The 19,321-nt window shown below is 49.9% G+C and overlaps 1 protein-coding gene across 8 annotated transcripts in view; it reads left to right on the plus strand.

Annotated features, from left to right (window-relative positions):
• ELMO2 (engulfment and cell motility 2) overlaps positions 1–7,138 on the plus strand; it is a 52,648-nt gene extending 45,510 nt beyond the window's left edge. For all 8 annotated transcript variants that reach the window (XM_075072122.1, XM_032795573.2, XM_032795571.2 and 5 more), the window contains 7 exons: positions 3,517–3,653; positions 3,961–4,124; positions 4,281–4,393; positions 4,669–4,776; positions 5,124–5,206; positions 5,591–5,668; positions 6,337–7,138. In XM_075072122.1, the coding sequence (XP_074928223.1) occupies positions 3,517–3,653; positions 3,961–4,124; positions 4,281–4,393; positions 4,669–4,776; positions 5,124–5,206; positions 5,591–5,668; positions 6,337–6,537 (884 nt within the window). In that variant the 3' untranslated portion in view covers positions 6,538–7,138. The remainder of the gene's footprint in view (positions 1–3,516; positions 3,654–3,960; positions 4,125–4,280; positions 4,394–4,668; positions 4,777–5,123; positions 5,207–5,590; positions 5,669–6,336) is intronic.
• Positions 7,139–19,321: the final 12,183 nt, after the last annotated feature.

Below are 19,321 nucleotides of genomic sequence, written 5' to 3' on the forward strand. Positions count from 1 at the left end.
CAGCATCATCCTTCTAAGGCTAACGGAGCTCCCCTTTGAGCCCCTCTTGGAGTGTGCTATTCACCATCTCACTCTTAAAACAGTCTTTTTTTGGTGGCCATCACCCAAGTCAAGGTGAGATAGCTTCAGGCACTGATGCAGAACCCCTGTATGCTTCGTTCCATAAAGACAGGATTGTACTAAGACTTCCTGCAAAATTAATCCCCCAATATGGTTTCTGAGTTCAAAAACCAATCTGTTACTTTATCTCTGGTCTTTCCAAAGCCACATTCCACCCAAGAGGTGAAGCTGCTGCACATTCTGGATGTATCAGAGTTCTCCAATATTATAGTGACAGGGCCACACTTTTTAGACTGTGTCGACATCTATTTGTGGCTGTGACCAGCTGCTCCAAGGGGCAAGTTATTTCATCACAAAGACTATCAAAATGGGTAACTCAGTGTATCTTGTTGTGTTACTAGCTGGCCACTATACCTCTCCCATTGACTGTTAAGACTCTCTCCACCAGAGCTCAAGCAACATCCGCCTGCTTTCAAAAGATGCCAGTTATCCAAAATCTGGAAGGCAGCTATGTTAAACAATCCATTCATATTTGTCAAACACTATGGACTGTACTTAGCTGCTAGATCTGATGTCAATTTGGGAGAGCAGTCCTCCAATCTCTATTTGACTGATGCAGCTGACACTTTTAATTCCCACCATCCTGAGGGGACAGTGCTTGCCAGTCACTTATAGTGGGATCTACACTGACTGCTACTCAGAAAAGATTCCAAGCTTGCCACGTGAGGTTTATGTGAACCTACAGTGGGATCCACTCTGATGAATCATGGTTACTGTAGGGTAAGAAACTGATCTTTTAATCATTCTTTATGGCACAGTGGAAATCACAGTATGGGGAATAACATATGGAAGAAAGGGGAAGTTGATAGTAATGACTGAATTAAAAATTAGGAATAGTAGAAAATTGATAAGAGAAGCAAAGGGACAGAAGGAGAAATCTGTGTCCAGCAGAGTTAAGGACAATGAGGAGTTAAAGTATATTAGGAATAAAAAGAATCCTAAAACTGGTATTGGTCCTTTTACTAGATGGGATTGTTAGTGTTATCAATAATAATGCAGAAAACGGAGAAGTGTTCAATAAATATTTCTGTTCTGCATTTGGGGAAAAAACAGGTGATATAGTCGTATCATCTGATAACATTCTTTCCAATCCACTAATATCTCAGGAGACTGTTAAACATTTTTTAATCAGCAAAACCAGATAACTTGCATCTATGACTTTTTAAAGAGCTGGCTGAGGAGCTTGCTGGAAAGTTGATGTTGATTATCAATAAGGCTTGGAACGCTGTGGAAGTGCCAGAAGACTGGAAGAAAGCGAATATTGTGCCAATATTTAAAAAGGGTAAACGGGATGACCTTGGTAGTTATAGGCCTGTCGGTCTCTCATAGATCCTGGGCAAAATAATAAAACCGCTGATACAGAATTCTATTAATAAGAATTATAGGAGGGTAATATAATTTTATGCCAATCAACATGGGTTTATAGAAAATAGATCCTTTCAAACTAACTTGATATCTTTTTTTTTTTTTTTTTATCACCACCGGTTTGGTTGATAAAGCTAATACCATTGATGTAATATATTTGGGTGCCATGAGACACTTTGATTAATTTTATATCATCCTAATTTTTTTAATGTGGCACACATTACATAGATTAAAAGATGACTAACTGATGGGTCTCAAAATGTAACTGTAAACAGGGAATCATCATCAAGCAGGTGTGTTTCTAATGAGTTCCCACAGAGATTGGTTCTTGGCTTTACGCTATTTAACATTTTTATCAATTATTTAGAAGAAAACAAAATCACTCTTTTCCGATTACGCAAAAATTGGGGGAGTGATAAATAATGAAGAGGATAGAATCATAGGGTTGAAAGGGACCTCGGGAGGTCATCTAGTCCAACCCCCTGCTCAAAGCAGGACCAACCCCAACTAGATCATCCCAGCCAGGGGTTGGTCAAGTCTGACCTTAAAAACCTCTAAAGATGGAGATTCCACCACCTCCCTAGGTAACCCATTCCAGTGCTTCACCACTCTCCTAGTGAAAAAGTTTTTCCCAATATCCAGCCTAAACCTCCCCCACTGCAACTTGAGACCATTGCTCCTTGTTCTGTCATCTGCTACCACTGAGAACAGTCTAGATCCATCCTCTGTGGAACCCCCTTTCACGTAGTTGAAAGCAGCTATTAAATCCCCCCTCAGTCTTCTCTTCCGCAGACTAAATAATCCCAGTTTCCTCAACTTCTCCTGGTAAGTCATGTGCTCCAGCCCCCTAATCATTTTTGTTACCCTCCGCTGGACTCTTTCCAATTTTTCCACATCCTTCTTGTAGTGTGGGGCCCAAAACAACACACTACTCTAGATGAGGCCTCGCCAGTGCCAAATAGAGGGGAATGATCACGTCCCTCGATCTGCTGGCAATGTCCCTACTTATACAGCCCAAAATGCTGTTAGCCTTCTTGGCAACAAGGGCACACTGACTCTCATATCCAGCTTCTCATCCACTGTAACCCCAGGTCCTTTTCTGATACAGTGTTATCTGAATAGCTTGGTAAACTAGGTGCAACCAAATAATATGCATGTTAATACAGCTAAATGTATACATCTAGAAGCAAAAAATGTAGGCCATACTTACAGGATGGGGAACTCTATCCTGGAAAGCAGTGATTCTGAAAAAGATTTGAGAGTTGTGGTGGATAATCAGCTGAACATGAGCTGCCAGTGCAACACTGTGGCCAAGAGGGCTAATGTGATCCTTTGATGCATAAATAACTTCTACTCCTACTTAGCATTCCCTTATTTTACCTGTCTATTTGGCACTGGTGTACTGCTGGAATACAGTGTCTTGTTCTTGTGGCCAGAATTCAAGAATGATGTTGATAAACTGAAGTGGTTCAGAGAAGAGCACAGAAATGATTAAAAGATTACAACATACCTTATAGTGATAGACTTAAGGAGTTCAATCTCTTTAGCTTAATGCAGAGAAGAATAAAAGATGACATGGTCCCAGTCTATAAGTGCCAACATGGAGAACAAATATTTTAATAATGGGTTCTTCAGTCTAGCAGAGAGAGGTATAACACGATCCAAGGGCTGGAAATTGAAGCTAGACAAATTCAAACTGGAAATAAAGTGTACATTTTTGACAGGGAGGGTAATTAACCATTGGAACAATTTACCAAGAGTCATGGTAGATTCTCCACCACTGGCAATTTTTATATCAAGACTGGATGTTTTTCTAAAAGACCTGCTCTAGGAATTATTTTGGGGAAGTTCTATGACCTGTTATACAGGAGGTCAGACTAGATCAGTTGTTCCCAAACTTGTTCCGCCGCTTGTGCAGGGAAAGCCCCTGGCGGGCCGGGCCGGTTTGTTTACCTGCCACGTCCACAGGTTCGGCCAATTGCGATTCCCACAGTTTGGACACTCACATAATTTCCTTCTCTGTCCCTGAAGCCAATGAGGGCCGGAATGACTACCACCCCATGTTCTTCACCCATGACCGAGCATTTGAGGAGCTCTTTGCCATCTGCATCCAGCTGCTAAACAAGACCTGGAAGGAGATGAGAGCAACGGCAGAGGATTTCAACAAGGTCAGGGGGATGGGAAGGGCTCTGTATTGGAGAGGGAGAGCGCACAGACAGACTCCTTACTCAGCAAAGTGGGGAGGTGTGTACAAGTGCACACAGGAGTATGTTTAGGATACTGGTGCAGGAGGCAGCCCTGTGAACTCTGCTTTTGCTGCCCTGGGCCCTCAAAGCCCTCAGCTGGATGTGCCCCCAACCACACTCTCACTGTATCTGTCCCTTGCAGCCCTTGGCTGAATTCAGCCCTGAATCCCAGCTCTCCTTGGGCAGCAGGAATGTAAGCTGCCTGTTATCTCCCATCCCATCCCTCTAGGTGATGCAGGTTGTACGTGAGCAGATCACCCGGGCTCTGCCCTCCAAACCCAACTCCTTGGACCAGTTCAAGAGCAAGCTGCGCAGCCTAAGCTACTCTGAGATCCTGCGGCTGCGCCAGTCTGAGAGAATGAGCCAAGATGACTTTCAGTCACCACCCATTGTGTAAGTGCCTGACAGAGACAGCTCTCTTCCCCACATACTCATAGATTTTAAGGTCAGAAGGGGCCATTATGATCATCTAGTCTGACCTCCTGCACACTGAATTGCGGGCTGCTAACCTCAGACTCTCTTGTTTACTCAATTGTCTTTGATCTCCAGGGAGCTGAGAGAGAAAATCCAGCCTGAGATCCTGGAGCTGATAAAACAGCAGCGTCTGAACCGGCTGTGCGAGGGAAGCAGCTTCCGGAAAATTGGGAATCGCAGGAGACAAGGTGGGGCCTGGTACAGCCTCCCAGAGTGGGAGCACTGAAGCAAATAGGACCAAGTAGCTTTACCAGTTGGCAAGGAAAGGAGTGGATAGACAGGGTTGCTACACTGGCAAACAGGCTGGGATGGCACAGAGGTGCATACATACAGGAGACCGCAATCCTTGTCACAGCCAGCAGGTGGCACTGTAGAGAATGAGCTCGTGGGGCTATACAAGGCTATCATGGGGGCCTTGTCTGAAAGACTCTACTTATGCCATGCTGTGCGTTGTGTTTTCCAGAGAGATTCTGGTACTGTCGTCTGGCTCTGAACCACAAGGTTCTACACTACGGAGACCTGGAAGACAATGCCCAGGGCGAAGTGACCTTTGAGTCGCTGCAGGAAAAGAGTAGGTCCAGGTTATTGCCCTGACGCTGGCACTATGTGCAGTGCCTTGTGCTCTGCCACCTAACGACCACTGGTATCAGTGGCTACAGCACTGACTGGTACTCAGGAGATCTGAATGCAGTTCCTGGCCCTTCCCCAAACCCCTGTGTGACCTTTGACATGTCACTTGGTACTTCCCACATCCAGGGGTTATGGGGGTAAGTTCATTTGAGTCTGGTAATGGAGTCTGTAGAAAAGCCTGTAAACAGACAGATGGACATGGGGCCATGCATCTCTAACTTCAAGGTAAAGCCCCATCTCTTCATAGTCAGGGTTCCTCCTGTTGTGACTTTCCTGTTTCACTCCTAGTCCCTGTAGCAGACATCAAGGCCATCGTCACAGGGAAGGACTGTCCACACATGAAGGAGAAAAGTGCACTGAAGCAGAATAAGGTAACTGCTCCCTTCCTTTCTTTGGTACAGTCCCTTGGCTGATGAGCAGTTCTTGAAGGGGTGGAAGCAGCAGAAACAAGAGCTCTAAATGACAGCTGTCTATGGGAACCATTTATGCACAGTCCCAGCCTAAATCTGGGACCCCTACATCTCCTTTCCAGTCCCTGGTCTCTTTGCTGTTTCACTCCGAGAACCGCTGCCCACTCAACTTGTTCTGTGACTGGCAAGGTGCCCTGGTGCTAGTTGCACAGTGAGGAGGTGCCCGGGGCACAGGATTGCATTGTGGAGGTGTCCTGGGCTGCAGCTGGGACCCCCAACATTGTGTAGCAGAAAGGACTGTTACGATGCTTTATCTAGCTGATGATTAAAAACCTCTTCCTTCAGGAAGTGTTGGAATTGGCCTTCTCGATATTGTATGATCCTGATGAGACACTGAACTTCATTGCACCTAATAAGTATGAGGTAAGAAATGGGGCTGTCAAGTTGCAAAGAGGAGACAGGGAAAAACCAGTTCCCCACAGGGTTTGGCCAAGATGCGCCAGTCTCACTGTTAAAAAAAAATGTTGCCTAATGCTCAACCTAAATCTCCCTGGTTTGTAATATCATCCTGTTAAGGCAAGTTCTAGCCCCTTGTTCCACCCTGAATGACTTCCCTTAGCCCTTGGTAGAGGCGCCATCTTTCTAAGTTGCCGAGGGGTGCTTGACCCCCGCTCTGGAACACCCATGGAGTCGGCGTCTATGGTCCTTGGCGTTGGCCATCAACAGCCTGTTCCTCACATGCTCTGAGATGTGATGCCTAAAATTGCATTGTCTTTTCTGCTGCCATGTCACATTGCAAACTCATGTCCAATTGTCTGCTCACTCTCATGTTGGGGGTCTCAGTCATTCTTGCTTCCCTAGCTTCTCCCTCCCATTAGGAGTCTGTGGTTGAATTACTTCCCCCAGATTAATTTACTGCATTTTCTGAATTTCTCATTTTATTTCCTGCTTGTGTCACCAATTTCAGGGGGCCTCCAGAGCAATGTTCCTACCCATGGTTTGTGCTGGTGTATTTTGGGGTGTGGGGCTCCACAGGGGCATTCCCCATGGTTTATGCCTAGGGGTGTAAGTTGTCTACTTGTTCTCCACAGTACTGTATCTGGATCGATGGACTCAGTGCCCTCCTGGGGAAGGACATGTCCAGTGAGCTAACCAAGAGTGACCTGGACACGCTGCTGAGCATGGAAATGAAGCTGAGACTCCTGGACCTGGAGAATATCCAGATCCCTGAGGCCCCACCACCCATCCCCAAGGAGCCCAGCAGCTATGACTTTGTCTATCACTATGGTTGACACAGGCAGAACTGGACAGGGACAGGGGAGGAAGGGACAGCTACTGCTGAAAAGAGACTCAGAACCCTGGAGATTGTTCGGAGATTGACATCATGTCCTTTGTTTGTACAGGACGAGTTCTGAACATGGCAACCACTGATTACTAATCTCTCTATGCCCCAGCCATTCCAGTAGGCCTGCAGCTTCTTGTTTACCCACCTCATTATGAGGTGAGAGTCACAATGCTGGGGTGCCATATGGGGGAGGCACCCTGTTCTCTCAACAGCAACACTGCAAGGCACTAGGTGAGGAATATGCCTAGCAAGAGGAGGAGCTTCTGCCCTGGCCACAGGGTTGGCATCCACCCTTGTATCCCAGAACTGTTGAGTCTCCATTCAATCCCACCTTCTACCAGAAAACATAAAATCATTGAGTGACTGACAGCTGCTGCAACAGAAAATGGTGCAAAGAGGGAGTCCTTTGGTCACTACAGGAGTGACACTGGTGCCTGAGGGACGAGAGCAGAAGCCAATGAACAGTTGGGGCTCAGCATCCCCCAGTAACTCATTATTGTATGATTTTTATATGAATTACCATAATATAAATAATAATCCTTACCATATCTATAGTATTTAACTCCTTGGAGTGCTTCATAAGCATTAATGTTAATCCTACAACCCTTTTTTAATGAGCTGGGAAAACTCAACCACAGACATTTAGTGATTTGTCCAAGGCTACAGAGAAAGGGTCATTGCCTGAGATGGGTTTAAGTTGTGTCACAGCATCTAGCTTTTATGCTATTTCTTCCCACAAGCATTGAGGATCTTCTTGTCCATCTGTCCATCCAACCATGCGATACCAAGATCCAGCATCAAGACACTGATGCTGCTTCTATATTTCAAGGGCATCAGACGTTCTTTGCTTGCTTGACCAGATCACATACTCCAAGTCTCTGCACAGGGAGTGGTAAGGAGGAATTTCCAGCAGGAGTGAGTGCTCTTCCAGGCAGTCATGCATCAGTGAGAATCATATGTGAACTAATGTTCTCTGAGTAGCGTTGTTCTCCTTCCCTCATATTCCTGGAGGCTGGGAAGACCGTGAATGTAGCAGCCACTTAGCAGGTGAAACAAACTTTCAAGCCAGCTACTTTCCCTAATTACATCTATCATGCATAGGCGCCGACTCCGTGGGTGCTCAGCACCCACCAGCAGCTCCCCATGGCCCCGCCCCGCCCCCCTACTCCAGCTTACCTCCATCTCCTCCACAAGCGTGCCGCTGCATCCTTCTTCTCTCCCCTCCCTCCCAGTGCTTGCTCCGTGAAACAGCTGATTCTCAGGGCAGGGAGGGAGGGGGGAAGAGGCGGGGATTTGGGGAAGGGATCCAATAGGGGCACGGAGGGGGCAGAGTTAGGGCGGGGACTTTGGGGATGGAATGGGGGCGGGGGGTGCGGGCATCCAATGGTGCAGGAGAAAGTTGGCACCTATGCCATCATGTTGTTCTTCGAGGGCTTGCACATGGCCATTCCACTGTAGGCTTGAGTGTGCCTTGTGCAGTTGAACTTTTTCCCTCAGCAGAAACCGCTGGGCAGCTTGAGTGCCCTCTGTCACTACACGTCACTGCATGCTTCTATAACAGGGTGGAGCCACCCCGACCAACATCAATTCCTTCTTACCACCAGTGATGGCTGTCAGAGTGGTGTCAGATTTGTTGTCATAAGTGCTTCCCTCACTCCTTTGTATACTTATATCCTGTTATTGTTAGGAATTAGTTCAGTTTACATTTGTTTTATCTAGTTTTAATGATAGATTTTAGTCTTACGTCTTCTGGGACCAATTTTTCATCTTTTGGTATTGGAATCAGTACTGCACCGATGCCATACTCCCCAGGTTTTAAGTCTATGTCGGTCAGTGACCCACAGCCAGCCTGTGTGAAATGTTTTGGAGAATCCTACAAAGGTGACAAATGTCACATCTGCAAGGCATTGAAGCCCTGATCAAAGAAAGATTGAGCAGCAAGGCTCAAATGTTTACTCATGGAGGCAGAACTTCTCCCTTCCTCTCATTGGACTCGTCTCACGCAGAGAGCGCCCCAAGTGCATCAGCTTCAGTACAAAGTGCACTGCAGATGTCTACAGCTCCTCGGTCCCATTGGCCAGTACTGAAGAAAAAATGTAGCCCCTTCTCAGGCTCAGTACCTCACTTGGGTGTACTGGTGCCAAAGCCAAGCAGAAGCAGAGAATGTATGAGACATTTGGGGGAGAATCTCTCTCTCTCTCTCTCTCTCTGGAGCACTCTTCAGCTAAGAAGAAGGGATCTCTGCCTCTGGAGGCTGTGACAGGTCTGTCGAGGGCATCTCCTGAAAGATTTCTGTGGCAAAATCATCAGTCATTGCTGCTCTCAACTACCGTGGAGGCACCTGCAGCCACAAGGAATCTGCTTAGCCTCTCGGTACCAGTATCCCCGGCAGAGCAAGGCGGTTTGCAGTTAGTACCAATGCTTGCAATACCTACCTCACCACAAGAACGCGCAGTACCATTACCTCCCAAACTTCCACAAAGGCTGGTGCAATTGAAGGCCAAGCCTCTGATGATAGCCTGAGCCTGGGAATGATGGTACTGGGGCTATCTATCTCCAGTCCCAACTGGTTCTGTCCTCTCCTTCCCTCCCCCCATACCCTCCCCCTGTGATGAAGTGGGGCTGTTCTTAATGTTTCCTCTGAATACTATGTGGGTCCCTCAGTTTCTGGCTGACACTCTGTCTCCATGGCAGCTAGTGGCCTGGGCCCTTCCCCCCTGCAAGGGGATGCTAAAGGTGTGGGAGAACAAAGAGATCAGGTGACCTCCTGGCCCGAGAAAGAGACAAAGGCCAGAAAGGAGGGGCTGGAGGGGGTTTCAGTTTGGGGCTGGCTGGGTATGAGGAGTGAGTGCAGACGGGGTGGTCTGCCTCGCTGGGCCTCAAAATGGACCCAGCTGAGGGGTCCCATTCTCTGTACCTACAAGCTCTGTTTTAGACTGTTCCTGTCATCTAATAAACCTCTGTTTTACTGGCTGGCTGAGAGTCACATGACTGCGAAGTGGGGTGCAGGACCCTGTGGCTTCCCCAGGACCCCGCCTGGGTGGACTCGCTGTGGGAAGCACACAGAGGGGCATATGCTGAATGCTCCAAGGAGAGACCCAGGAGGTGAAACTATGTGAGCTTCTTCCCCTGAAGACAGTCTGCTCCAAGGGAGAGAAGGCTTCCAAAGTCTGGCCTGGCTTTGTGGGAGCAGTTCCAGAGCATTGCCTGGGGACTCCATGACACCCCCATTGTCAAAAATTTCTGAATTCTTCCTCTTTGGACTCGGAGATGCATTCGTCTGTCCCATCCAAGACAAAGGGCATACCCTCTATCAGAGATTCTCAAATGGGTCATGCAGCAGTCACAGCACTGGCCTCCGAAGGGGCAATGGCCCAATCAAGGATGGGTCTCCAGCCCATATCAGAGGCCATTCTGAACTCCATGGGGTGTCCCTCCTCCTGTTAGGACCTCCCTGTAACCAACCATCCCCTTCCTTGTCATTGAAACCACTCTGGGAGCATCAGCACCACAAGCATGGTTCTCTGGTACCCAATACGAAGGTCGGTACTGAACAGACAGAAGTCGCTTGGTGGCTTCCCCACTACAAGTCATGGAGCAGTCATCACCTCAGAATACTGTAGTGTCCTCTTCCTTCTCACCAGGTGAGGCATTTGAGGTGGCAAGTGATTCACCACTGCCAGAGGCCCACAAAGCTCATCAGAATCTATTGAGGAGGTGATCTCTCTTCTTAATATTCAGGCAAAGGAGGGGCGTGTAAGTTCTCACCATTGACGGATGGTTTGATATTGGCAGCCCGTGCCAGAGTGGCTCCGCTGATTAACAAAGCCATTATGGAGCCAGTTAAGGCACTGTGGCAGACACCATACTCCTTACCCCTCCACACATCCATCAAAGCCAGCTGAAAGGAGCTATTACATCCCCTCTAAGGGATACAAGCATTTGTACTCTCACTATTCCCTGGTTCCTTGGTGGTGGCAGCTGCTAACAAACAGGAGAGACAAGGACACCAAGCATCAGTGCCGAAAAGTAAAGATTTGAAGAGGCTGGACTTGTTTAGTACTCTGTAGGGAGTCTACAACTCAGGATTGCAAACCAGCAGTGTGACAAAGTGGGAATGTTCTTGCTGTATTATGTGAATGCTGAGTGGAGAGTATTGACCTGGGAAGGTGGCAGGGGAGTTGTGCTGTGATGGCCTGCCTTGGGGAAGGGAGCATACCTGAGCATGTAACCTGAGAACCGAGAAGGGAGATTGGAGGCCAGGTAACACCTCTGCCCGGGAAACTGGACAAAGGCTGGTGGAGGAGCTGTGGGGAGGCTGAGTGAGAGGCTGGAGGGTTTTTCAGTTTTGGAGCTGGCTGGGAAATGGAGAGGGGGCGCCCCGACAGGGCGTAGGCTCCCCGACGGGGCTGTGGCCTCCCTGAGGCCCCCAGATGGACCTAACTAAAGGGGGTCCTGTTGTCTGTACTGGCAAGACCTGTCTTGGACTGTGTTCCTGTCGTCTAAATAAACCTTCTGTTTTACTGGCTGGCTAAGAGTCACGTCTGACTGCGAAGTGGGGGTGCAGGATCCTCTGGCTTCCCCAGGACCTCGCCTGGGCGGACTCGCTGTGGGAAGCGCATGGTGGGGTATATGCTGAATGCTCCAAGGTCAGACCCAGGAGGTGAAGCTATGTGAGCTTGCCCTGAAGACAGTCTACTCCGAGGGAGAGGAGGCTCCCCAAAGTCCTGACTGGCTTTGTGGGGAGCAGTTCCAGAGCATCGTCCGCGGACTCCGTGACAAGCAGGCACTATTGAGCCGCTATGACTTCACCTCTGGGAGAACATTATAAAATTTAAAAACAAATTAGCAGAGGACTATACACAGGAATTTGAAGAAATGGTGGATGAAGGTAAGCTAATTGCCAGAACTGCTCTCCAGGACAGTTTATATCAGAGGTGGGCAAACTACAGCCAGCGGGACTAGGGTGACCAGACAGCAAATGTGAAAAATCAGGATGGGGGTGGCGAGTAATAGGAGCCTATATAAGAAAAAGACTCAAAAATCAGGCCTGTTCCTATAAAAGCGGGATATCTCGTCACACTATGCGGGACCCTCCTGCCTGGCCCCTGAGCTCCTGCCCCGGGAGGCTAGCCCCAGCCCTTCCCCTGTGGTTCTCCCCCCCGCCCCAGAGCCTCAGCTTGCGGGCATAGTGCTCTGGGCGGCGGGGCTGCGAGCTCCTGGGGCAGCACAGCTGCAGATCCCTCCTGACCCAGTGCTCTGTGCTGCACAGTGGCGTGGCTGGCTCCAGCTGGGTGGTGTGACTGCCTGTCCTGGCACTCTAGGCGACGCGGCTGTAGTGTCACCAGCACTCCAGGCAGTGTGGTAAGGGCGCAGAGAGCAGGATGGATTGGATAGAGGGCAGAGGAGTTCAGGGTGGTGGTCAGGGGCCAGGGATGTTGATAGGGGTTGGGGCAGTCAGAGAGGGAGAATGGGGGGGCAGTCAGGAATGAGAGGAGGGGTTGGATAGGGTGGCGGGGGGCAGTCAGGGGACAGGGAGTAGAGGGGGGTGGATGGGGCAGGAGTCCTGGGGGCGGGGCCATCAGGGCGTGAGAAGCAGGAGGGGTCAGATAGGGGGCAGGGCTGGGCCATGCCTGGCTGGCTGGGGGAGCACAGCCTCCACTAACTGGCCCTCCATACAATTTTGGAAACCCGATGCGGCCCTCAGGCCAAAAAGTTTTCCCGCCTCTGGTTTAGATGGTGCAGATGTGGGCAGCTCAAACCACACCATCAGCCATTTCTGTGAGAAGGTGTTCATGGTAACAATCATGTGGGCCCCCACAGAAGTCCAGCAGATAATTCCAGTCCTTCCTTTTGAAGGTCCTTTGTTTTCCGCTAAGATGGACAATAGACTCTATAGCCTAAAAGATTCCAAGACAACATTAAAATCTCTTAAAATCTTATACTCCAGCGACAAAGAGGAAACAGTTCAGTCCTCAACTACCATACAGACAGCAGGGTTTTTCTCCACAGTCTCAAGATCAGTTAAGGAGAAAGGGCGGGGGTTACAGTAGACTACATCACCACCCTCCTCATCAGCATGAGTGAGCTCATCCTGTCCAGCCACCTTGTCCAATCAGACTTTTTGATGTATTGGTGGACATTGTACCAGTTACTGTAGTTCCATTTGTTTCCCACCTTTTGTTTACAAATTGCTTATCCCACTTCCGAAGTGCTTGGGCCCAAGTACATCAGATCAGTGAGTCTTAAGCATGGTGTAGCTGAGATATTCCCTTCAGTTTATTTTTACCCTTCCTTCTCCCCTCCCCTTCCCTCTTCAGGGATCATGGTCACAAGATCATTGTTGAGCAGGAGGTCTAATCGCTATTTCAGGAAGTGGCCACAGAGGAAGTCCCATTGGGCCTCAGGGGAAAGGTTTCTATTCTTCTACTTCATTATCCCCAAAGCAAAAGGGGTCTCAGGCTTATTATAGATTTGAGACAGTTGAACAAATACCTGAAGAAAATAAAATTCCACATGGTTATTCTCGTTTCGATTAGTTTTCATTTGTGCATTCTGCACTTGGTGTCTCTGCACCTAGCACGTGACCATCAAACTTTTTCCCTCAGTGGTACCCGTTGAGTAGCTTGAGTTCCCCCGGCTGCTGTGCACCACTACATGCAGGTATAAAGGGCAGAGCATCCCCTAGTCATGCTCAGTTTCTTCTTACTGACTGTGACAGTCATTGGAACTCTGATCTATACTGGAACACTTCTCTCAGTCTTTGTGAACATGATGTATACATATAGTTAGCCCAATTCCTAGGACAAAGGATAGGGAGGCCAGGCTGAAATTCCTGCTGATGGAAATGGCGCTCAGGCCACCATCAGAGCTGACCCAGTCTGACTCAGTGCCAAGTGCTGCAGCTTCAATGTAAAGTGCACCCCTGTAACGCTCAGATAGACTCTTCAGCCCATGGCTGAGGCTTGGGCTTCAGACAAGGCTCACAAGTGAAAAACAGGCTTAAGTATCACACTGAAATGTAAGTACAATATTTATATTCCAATTTATTTTATAATTGAATGGTAAAAATGAGAAAGTAAGCCACTTTCAGTAATAGTGTGCTGTAACACTTTGTATTTTTATGTCTGATTTTGTACGCAAGTAGGTTTTAACTGAGATAAAACTTGGTGTGCAAGATAAATCAGACTCCTGAAAGGGGGTACAGTAGTTTGGAAAGGTTGAGAAGCACAGTACAAGAGAACAGGCAACTTCAGTAACTTTGTTGTACAAGTCCTGACTGTAGACATTTGTAAAGCAGCAACTTTGTCATAAGTCCACACTTTTGCTTCTCATTATGCCATTTCTATCAGTCCAAGGATGATCCCAATTTCAGACAGGTTGTCTGAAAATCACTGCTTGGGTAGATGCTGAGCCCACCTCCATGTTTGTGAGTCACCTACAGGGGCATGGACATGTGGAAGCACTCAAAGAAAAAAAAAGTTACCTGTTTTTCTGTTACTGTTGTTCTTCAAGATGTTGCACGTGTCCATTCCACAACCTGCTCTCCTTTCCCTCTCTAGCAGAGTCTATTCAGTACAAAGGAACTTGGAGGTGGGGAACATCGGCAGCTCTGCCCTCTTATACCAGCATGTAGGGGGGTGTGGTGACAGAGGGCGTTCAAACTGCCCTGATGGGTACCACTGAGGGGAAAAGTCGTCCGACAATTGTGCACGAGGCCCACACATACCTACAGGGGAATGGGTCTGTGCAACACCACTCGAAGAGCAGTCGCAGAAAGGTAGGTAACCATTTTTTCTAATTAAGAACTTTACAACCCAAAACCACAAAGTTCCATGGAAGACAGACCTGAAAAGGAGCCATCAGCTCAGTCTGTCCAATCCAGCAGTCAACACATTGCCCATTCCGCTCAACCTTGTAAAACATCCCACTTCTGCACCAACTGCCTCTGCAATAGCTGCAGTGTCAGCACAGGGGCTAGAGCTAGAGACAGGTTCTCCTGGTGTGCTCTGCTGGGCGGGAAGGACAGTATTTCTAGTTTTTCCTGAAAGTCAAACTTTTACCTATAGTCCACCCAGGGCAGGAGTGGTATAGTACTGCTTGCTGAGGAGAATGGGGGGCTATATGGTACTGCTCACTGACGGGAAAGAGAGGGGGGCTATACAGTACTGCTTGCTGAGGGGAAAAGGCGGGGTGGGTTATAAAGTATTCCTCGCTGAGGGAAAAGGGAGGGGGTGTGATGGGTTGCCTCTCCCACACTCTGGAGTGCCACTGAGCCTGCCTGTTCCACCAGTCTGGGCTCCCTTATACTGCCCTGCTGAGTCAAGCCCCCTGCAGCACACACACACAGGTAGTGACACACCCAGCTACAGAAAGACAGACATTGAGATCAGCTCTGCATGGGAAGACTCAGCTAGGGAACTGCCCAGCACTTAAGTGCACACCTCCTCTGGAGCATAAACCCAAAATTGTATGATCTTGTGGTGCACAGGGAACTGTACAGCATAAGCTAATTGAAATTCGCTTCCTCCCTCAAGGTCGAAGATATGCACAGCTTTTTACCCCTCAGTTATGAATTCCACAAACCAGTTTTAGAGAAAACAAAAACATGTTTAACAACTATGCAAGATAGATTTTAAGTGATTATAAGCCTTAGCAAACAGATCAAAACATCACTGAGCAAATAAAACAAACACACAAACTAAGCTAATACACTAAAGAAACTGGTTACAAATGGTAGTTTCTCACCCTAGATGTTGCTTTATGGCAGATTGCAGAGGTTCTTGAAGACAAGCTGCTCTTGCTTGCAGCTTAAAACTCTAGGTAGTTCTTTCATGGGCCAGAAACCTTTTCCAGTCTGGGCTCAGTCCTTCCTACCTTTGGCCTTATTAGATGTTTTTGGCAGTCAGCCTGGGCGGGGATTCAGTGAAGAATGAACACTAGAATCATAGAAGATTAGGGTTGGAAGAGACCTCAGGTGGTCATCTAGTCCAGGGGTTGGCAACCTATGGCACATATGCCAAAGGTGGCACATGAGCCAATTTTTGATGGCACACGGGGCAGGCTGAGCCGCTCAGCCTGCCATCGTTCTGGGATTCCCGCTGGTGGCTCCTTGCGAGCTGAGGGCCTACTGCCGGTCCCACTCAGTATCCGCTGCTGGCCTGGGGGAAGGAACCCCAGGCTGGCAGCGGGCTGAGACCCTGGCTGGCAGGAGCTGGCAGCCAAAACCCCAGAGCAGGGTGGGTTGAGCACCGCTCTGGGGTTCCCGCTGCTGGCCCCTTGCCAGCCGGGGTCCCGCCACCGGTCCCACTCAGCACCTGCTGCTGGTCTGGGTGAGACCCCGGCTGACAGGGGTGAAGGAACCCCAGACTGGCAGCAGGCTGAGACCCCGGCTGGCAGGAGCCAGCGGCCGAAACCCCAGAGCGGGGGCGGGTGGAGATGCTCAGCCCACCGCTGAAACCCCAGAGCTGGGTGCAGGGCCAGTGCAACCATTTAGGCAAACTAGGCAGCCGCCTAGGGCGCTTAATGGTTGGGGGCGCCTATAAGTCCCCTCAGGCGAGGAGGTGGAAGTGAGCTGGAGGGGGCGTGTGGAGAGGGTTGCCCTCAATAACGAGGGGGGGGCACAGGGGAAGAGCTCCCTGCCCCAGCTCAACTCCGCTCTGCCTCCTCCACTGAGCACACAGCCCAGCTCTAAGCCTCTTCCAATCAGTGCCACAAGCCTGGGCAGGGAGGAGAATTAGAGCAGCGCCGACGTGCTCAGTGGAGGAAGTGGAGCCGAGGTGAGCTGGGGCGGGCTACTCAGGCAGGCTTAGTTTCCGCAGGAGGTCTCCCCAGGCAGGGTTAGCTTCCGGGGGGTTGGAGGGGCAGGGGAGTCTCCCCAGGCAGGGTTAGTTGCCATGGGGGTCGGGGGGAGAGGGGTTAGATGTCGCGGTGTGGGGGGTAGCTGGTGGGGGACTGAGTTAGCTGCTGTGCGAGGGCTGAGTTAGCTGGGAGGGGTGCAAGGTGGAAGTTTTGCCTAGGGCGCGAAACTTCCTTGCACCGGCCCTGTCTGGGTGGGCTGGCCTGCCACCGCTCTGGGGTTCCAGCTGCTGGCCCCTTGCCAGCCAGGGTCACATTCACCTTGCTTCTGGTTGGAGTTCCAGCACAGGCCCCCTGCCAGACAGGGTCCAGGCCTCTGGCCTTGCTCAGCCCTACCAGCCACCAGCTCCACTCACCTCAGCTGCCAATCTGGGGTTCCAGCCAGTTAACAACTGATCACTCAGAAGCCTGTATGCAGTTTAAAGTACCAAATACATGCCACCAGAGATTGGAAAATGCTGCAAGGAAAAGCAAGGGCAAGGATCACACTAAACTAATAAGATATGCATTTTAATTTAATTTTAAATAAAGCTTCTGAAACATTTGGAAAACCTTGTTTACATATAACAGTAGTTTGGCTATATATTATAGACTTGTAAAGAGACCTTCTAAAAGACATTAAAATGTATTACCAGCATGCGAAGCCTTAAATTAGAGTGTATACATGAAGACTCAGCACACCACTGCTGAAAGGTTGCCGACCCCTGATCTAGTCCAACCTCCTGCTCAAAGCACTGATTAACTCACTGGTCAACCTGAAATACAGTTTACATATGGTGGGAATCCTTTGTTTCCCAGTTTGATCCCCACCCTCCCATTAGTGGAAAAATACCAACAGTCCAAGATGGAGTCCAGGACCAGGTGACATGATCACATGACCCTACAGTGTCAAAGCTGCCGTGAGTGAAAGGCCATTTGAAGCATCTCAAGAAGCTTCCCAGGAAGGTGGGAGATGAGCATCTTCAAAGTTCTATTGTTCTCCCTAATGGCCAATCCAGACTGATTGCGTTCTGTCTCATGAGCAGTCCAACCCAGTCTGGACCCAGCAATGAACACACTGCCCATTGTGTCTGGTGCAAACACTTTTGTAATTGTTACACACTCAATATTCCTAACTTCAGATACAGAAATGATACATGCATACAAATGAGATAATCATAATCAGTAAATCATAACCTTTTCAATACCTAAGACCACCCATCTGGCATAAAACACACCTTAGTTATGCCATATTCATATTACAATATTTTTAAGAATATGGGGCATAGTGTCACGGAGGGCTATGTGGAACTGCCTGAGTGGGGGGCAGGCTATAGGGTACTGCTCACTGAAGGAAAAGGGGAGGGGGATTGTACAGTACTGCTTGCTGAGGAGAAATGGGAGGACGGGTATACGGTACTGCTTGCTAAGGGTAAAGGGGTGGTATGGTATTGCCCGCTGAGAGGGAAGGGGGAGGGCAGGGGTGTACAGTAGCGCTTGCTGAGGGGAAATGAGAGGGAGACTGTACAGTACCACCTACTAAGGGGGAAGGAAGGAGCTGTACCTACTGCTTGCTGGGGAGAGGAAAGCAGGGCCGTCAAGGGTGTGGGGGGCAAGTGGGGCAATTTGCCCCGGGCCCCCGCGAGCCACTCCGGGTTTTCAGTGGTGGGCCCTTCACTCCCTCCAGGTCTTCAGCAGCGGATCCTTCAGTGCAGCAGAAGACTCAGAGCGAGTGAAGGACCTGTTGCTGAAGTGCTGCGGAAGCCTTGGAGCGCTGCCTGGTGAGTACAAGCACCGCAAGCGGCAGGGGGGAAAAAAAAGAGGTGATCGGTGGCACTTAGGCTGCTCTACCACCGCTGCTTCATTCTTCGGCTGCATTCGGTGGCATGTCCTTCCCTCCGAGAGGGATCCGGAACTGAATTGCTGCCAAAGACCCGGCCCTGCCCCAGGCCCCCTGAATCCTCTGGGCGGCCCTGGACGGAAGGGGTGGTAGGCTGTACAGTACTGCCCAATGAGGGGGAGAGTTATATTGTACCATCTGCTGAGCAGAAAAGCGCGGCTTTACAGTACCACTCGCTGAGTGACAAGGAGAGGGGAGCTGTACAGTAATGCTTGCTAAGGGGAAGGGGGAGGGGGCCTGTACAGTACGGCTGGCCGAGAGGGAGGCCTGTATGCTGCCACCCAGTGACTGAAGGGGGCGGGGGCTGTACAGTACCACCTGCTATGGGGAAAGTGGGAGGCTATACCTACCGCTCGCTGGACAGGGAGAAAGGGAGGCGAGCTGTAGGGTGCTGCCCACTGGGGAGGGGGAAGGAAATGTGGGCTATACTGTACCGCCCGATGGGGGGGAGGGTTATCCTGTACTGCCTGCTGAGCAGACAAGCAGGGCTGTAGGGTACTGCCTGCAGCGGGGAAAGGAAAGAGGGACTGTATGGTACCACCCGCTGGGGAGGGGGACGGTGAGAGGGGCTGTACGGTACCACCCGTGAAAGGAAATGAGAGGGGGACTGTTATAGTACCACACAATAAGGGCGAAGGGTGGAGTTGTACCCACTGCCCGCTGGGGAGGGGGGTTGTACACCAATGCTGCTGGGTGAGCAGAGTGGGGGCTGTATGGCCCCGATCGCTGAGGGGAAAGGGGGGGTTGTACGGTACTGCTCACTGACTGAGAAGGGAAAGGAGGCAGACTGTATGCTCCCACCCGCTGAAGGAGGCTGTACAATACTTCCTGCAGGGGGTATGCGGTACCGCCTGCTGAGAGGGGTGGGGGACGGGCAGGGGGGTTGTATGGTACCGCGGGAAGGGGGCTGTAGGAGCAGAGTGGGGGTGTGCATTGTACCGCCCGCGGACGGGGAGGGGCCGGGGGTCTGTATGGTACCGGTCTGGGGGGGGGG

This window comes from Chelonoidis abingdonii, chromosome 14 (assembly GCF_003597395.2).
Source record: "Chelonoidis abingdonii isolate Lonesome George chromosome 14, CheloAbing_2.0, whole genome shotgun sequence".
Lineage (NCBI taxonomy): Eukaryota > Metazoa > Chordata > Testudines > Testudinidae > Chelonoidis > Chelonoidis abingdonii.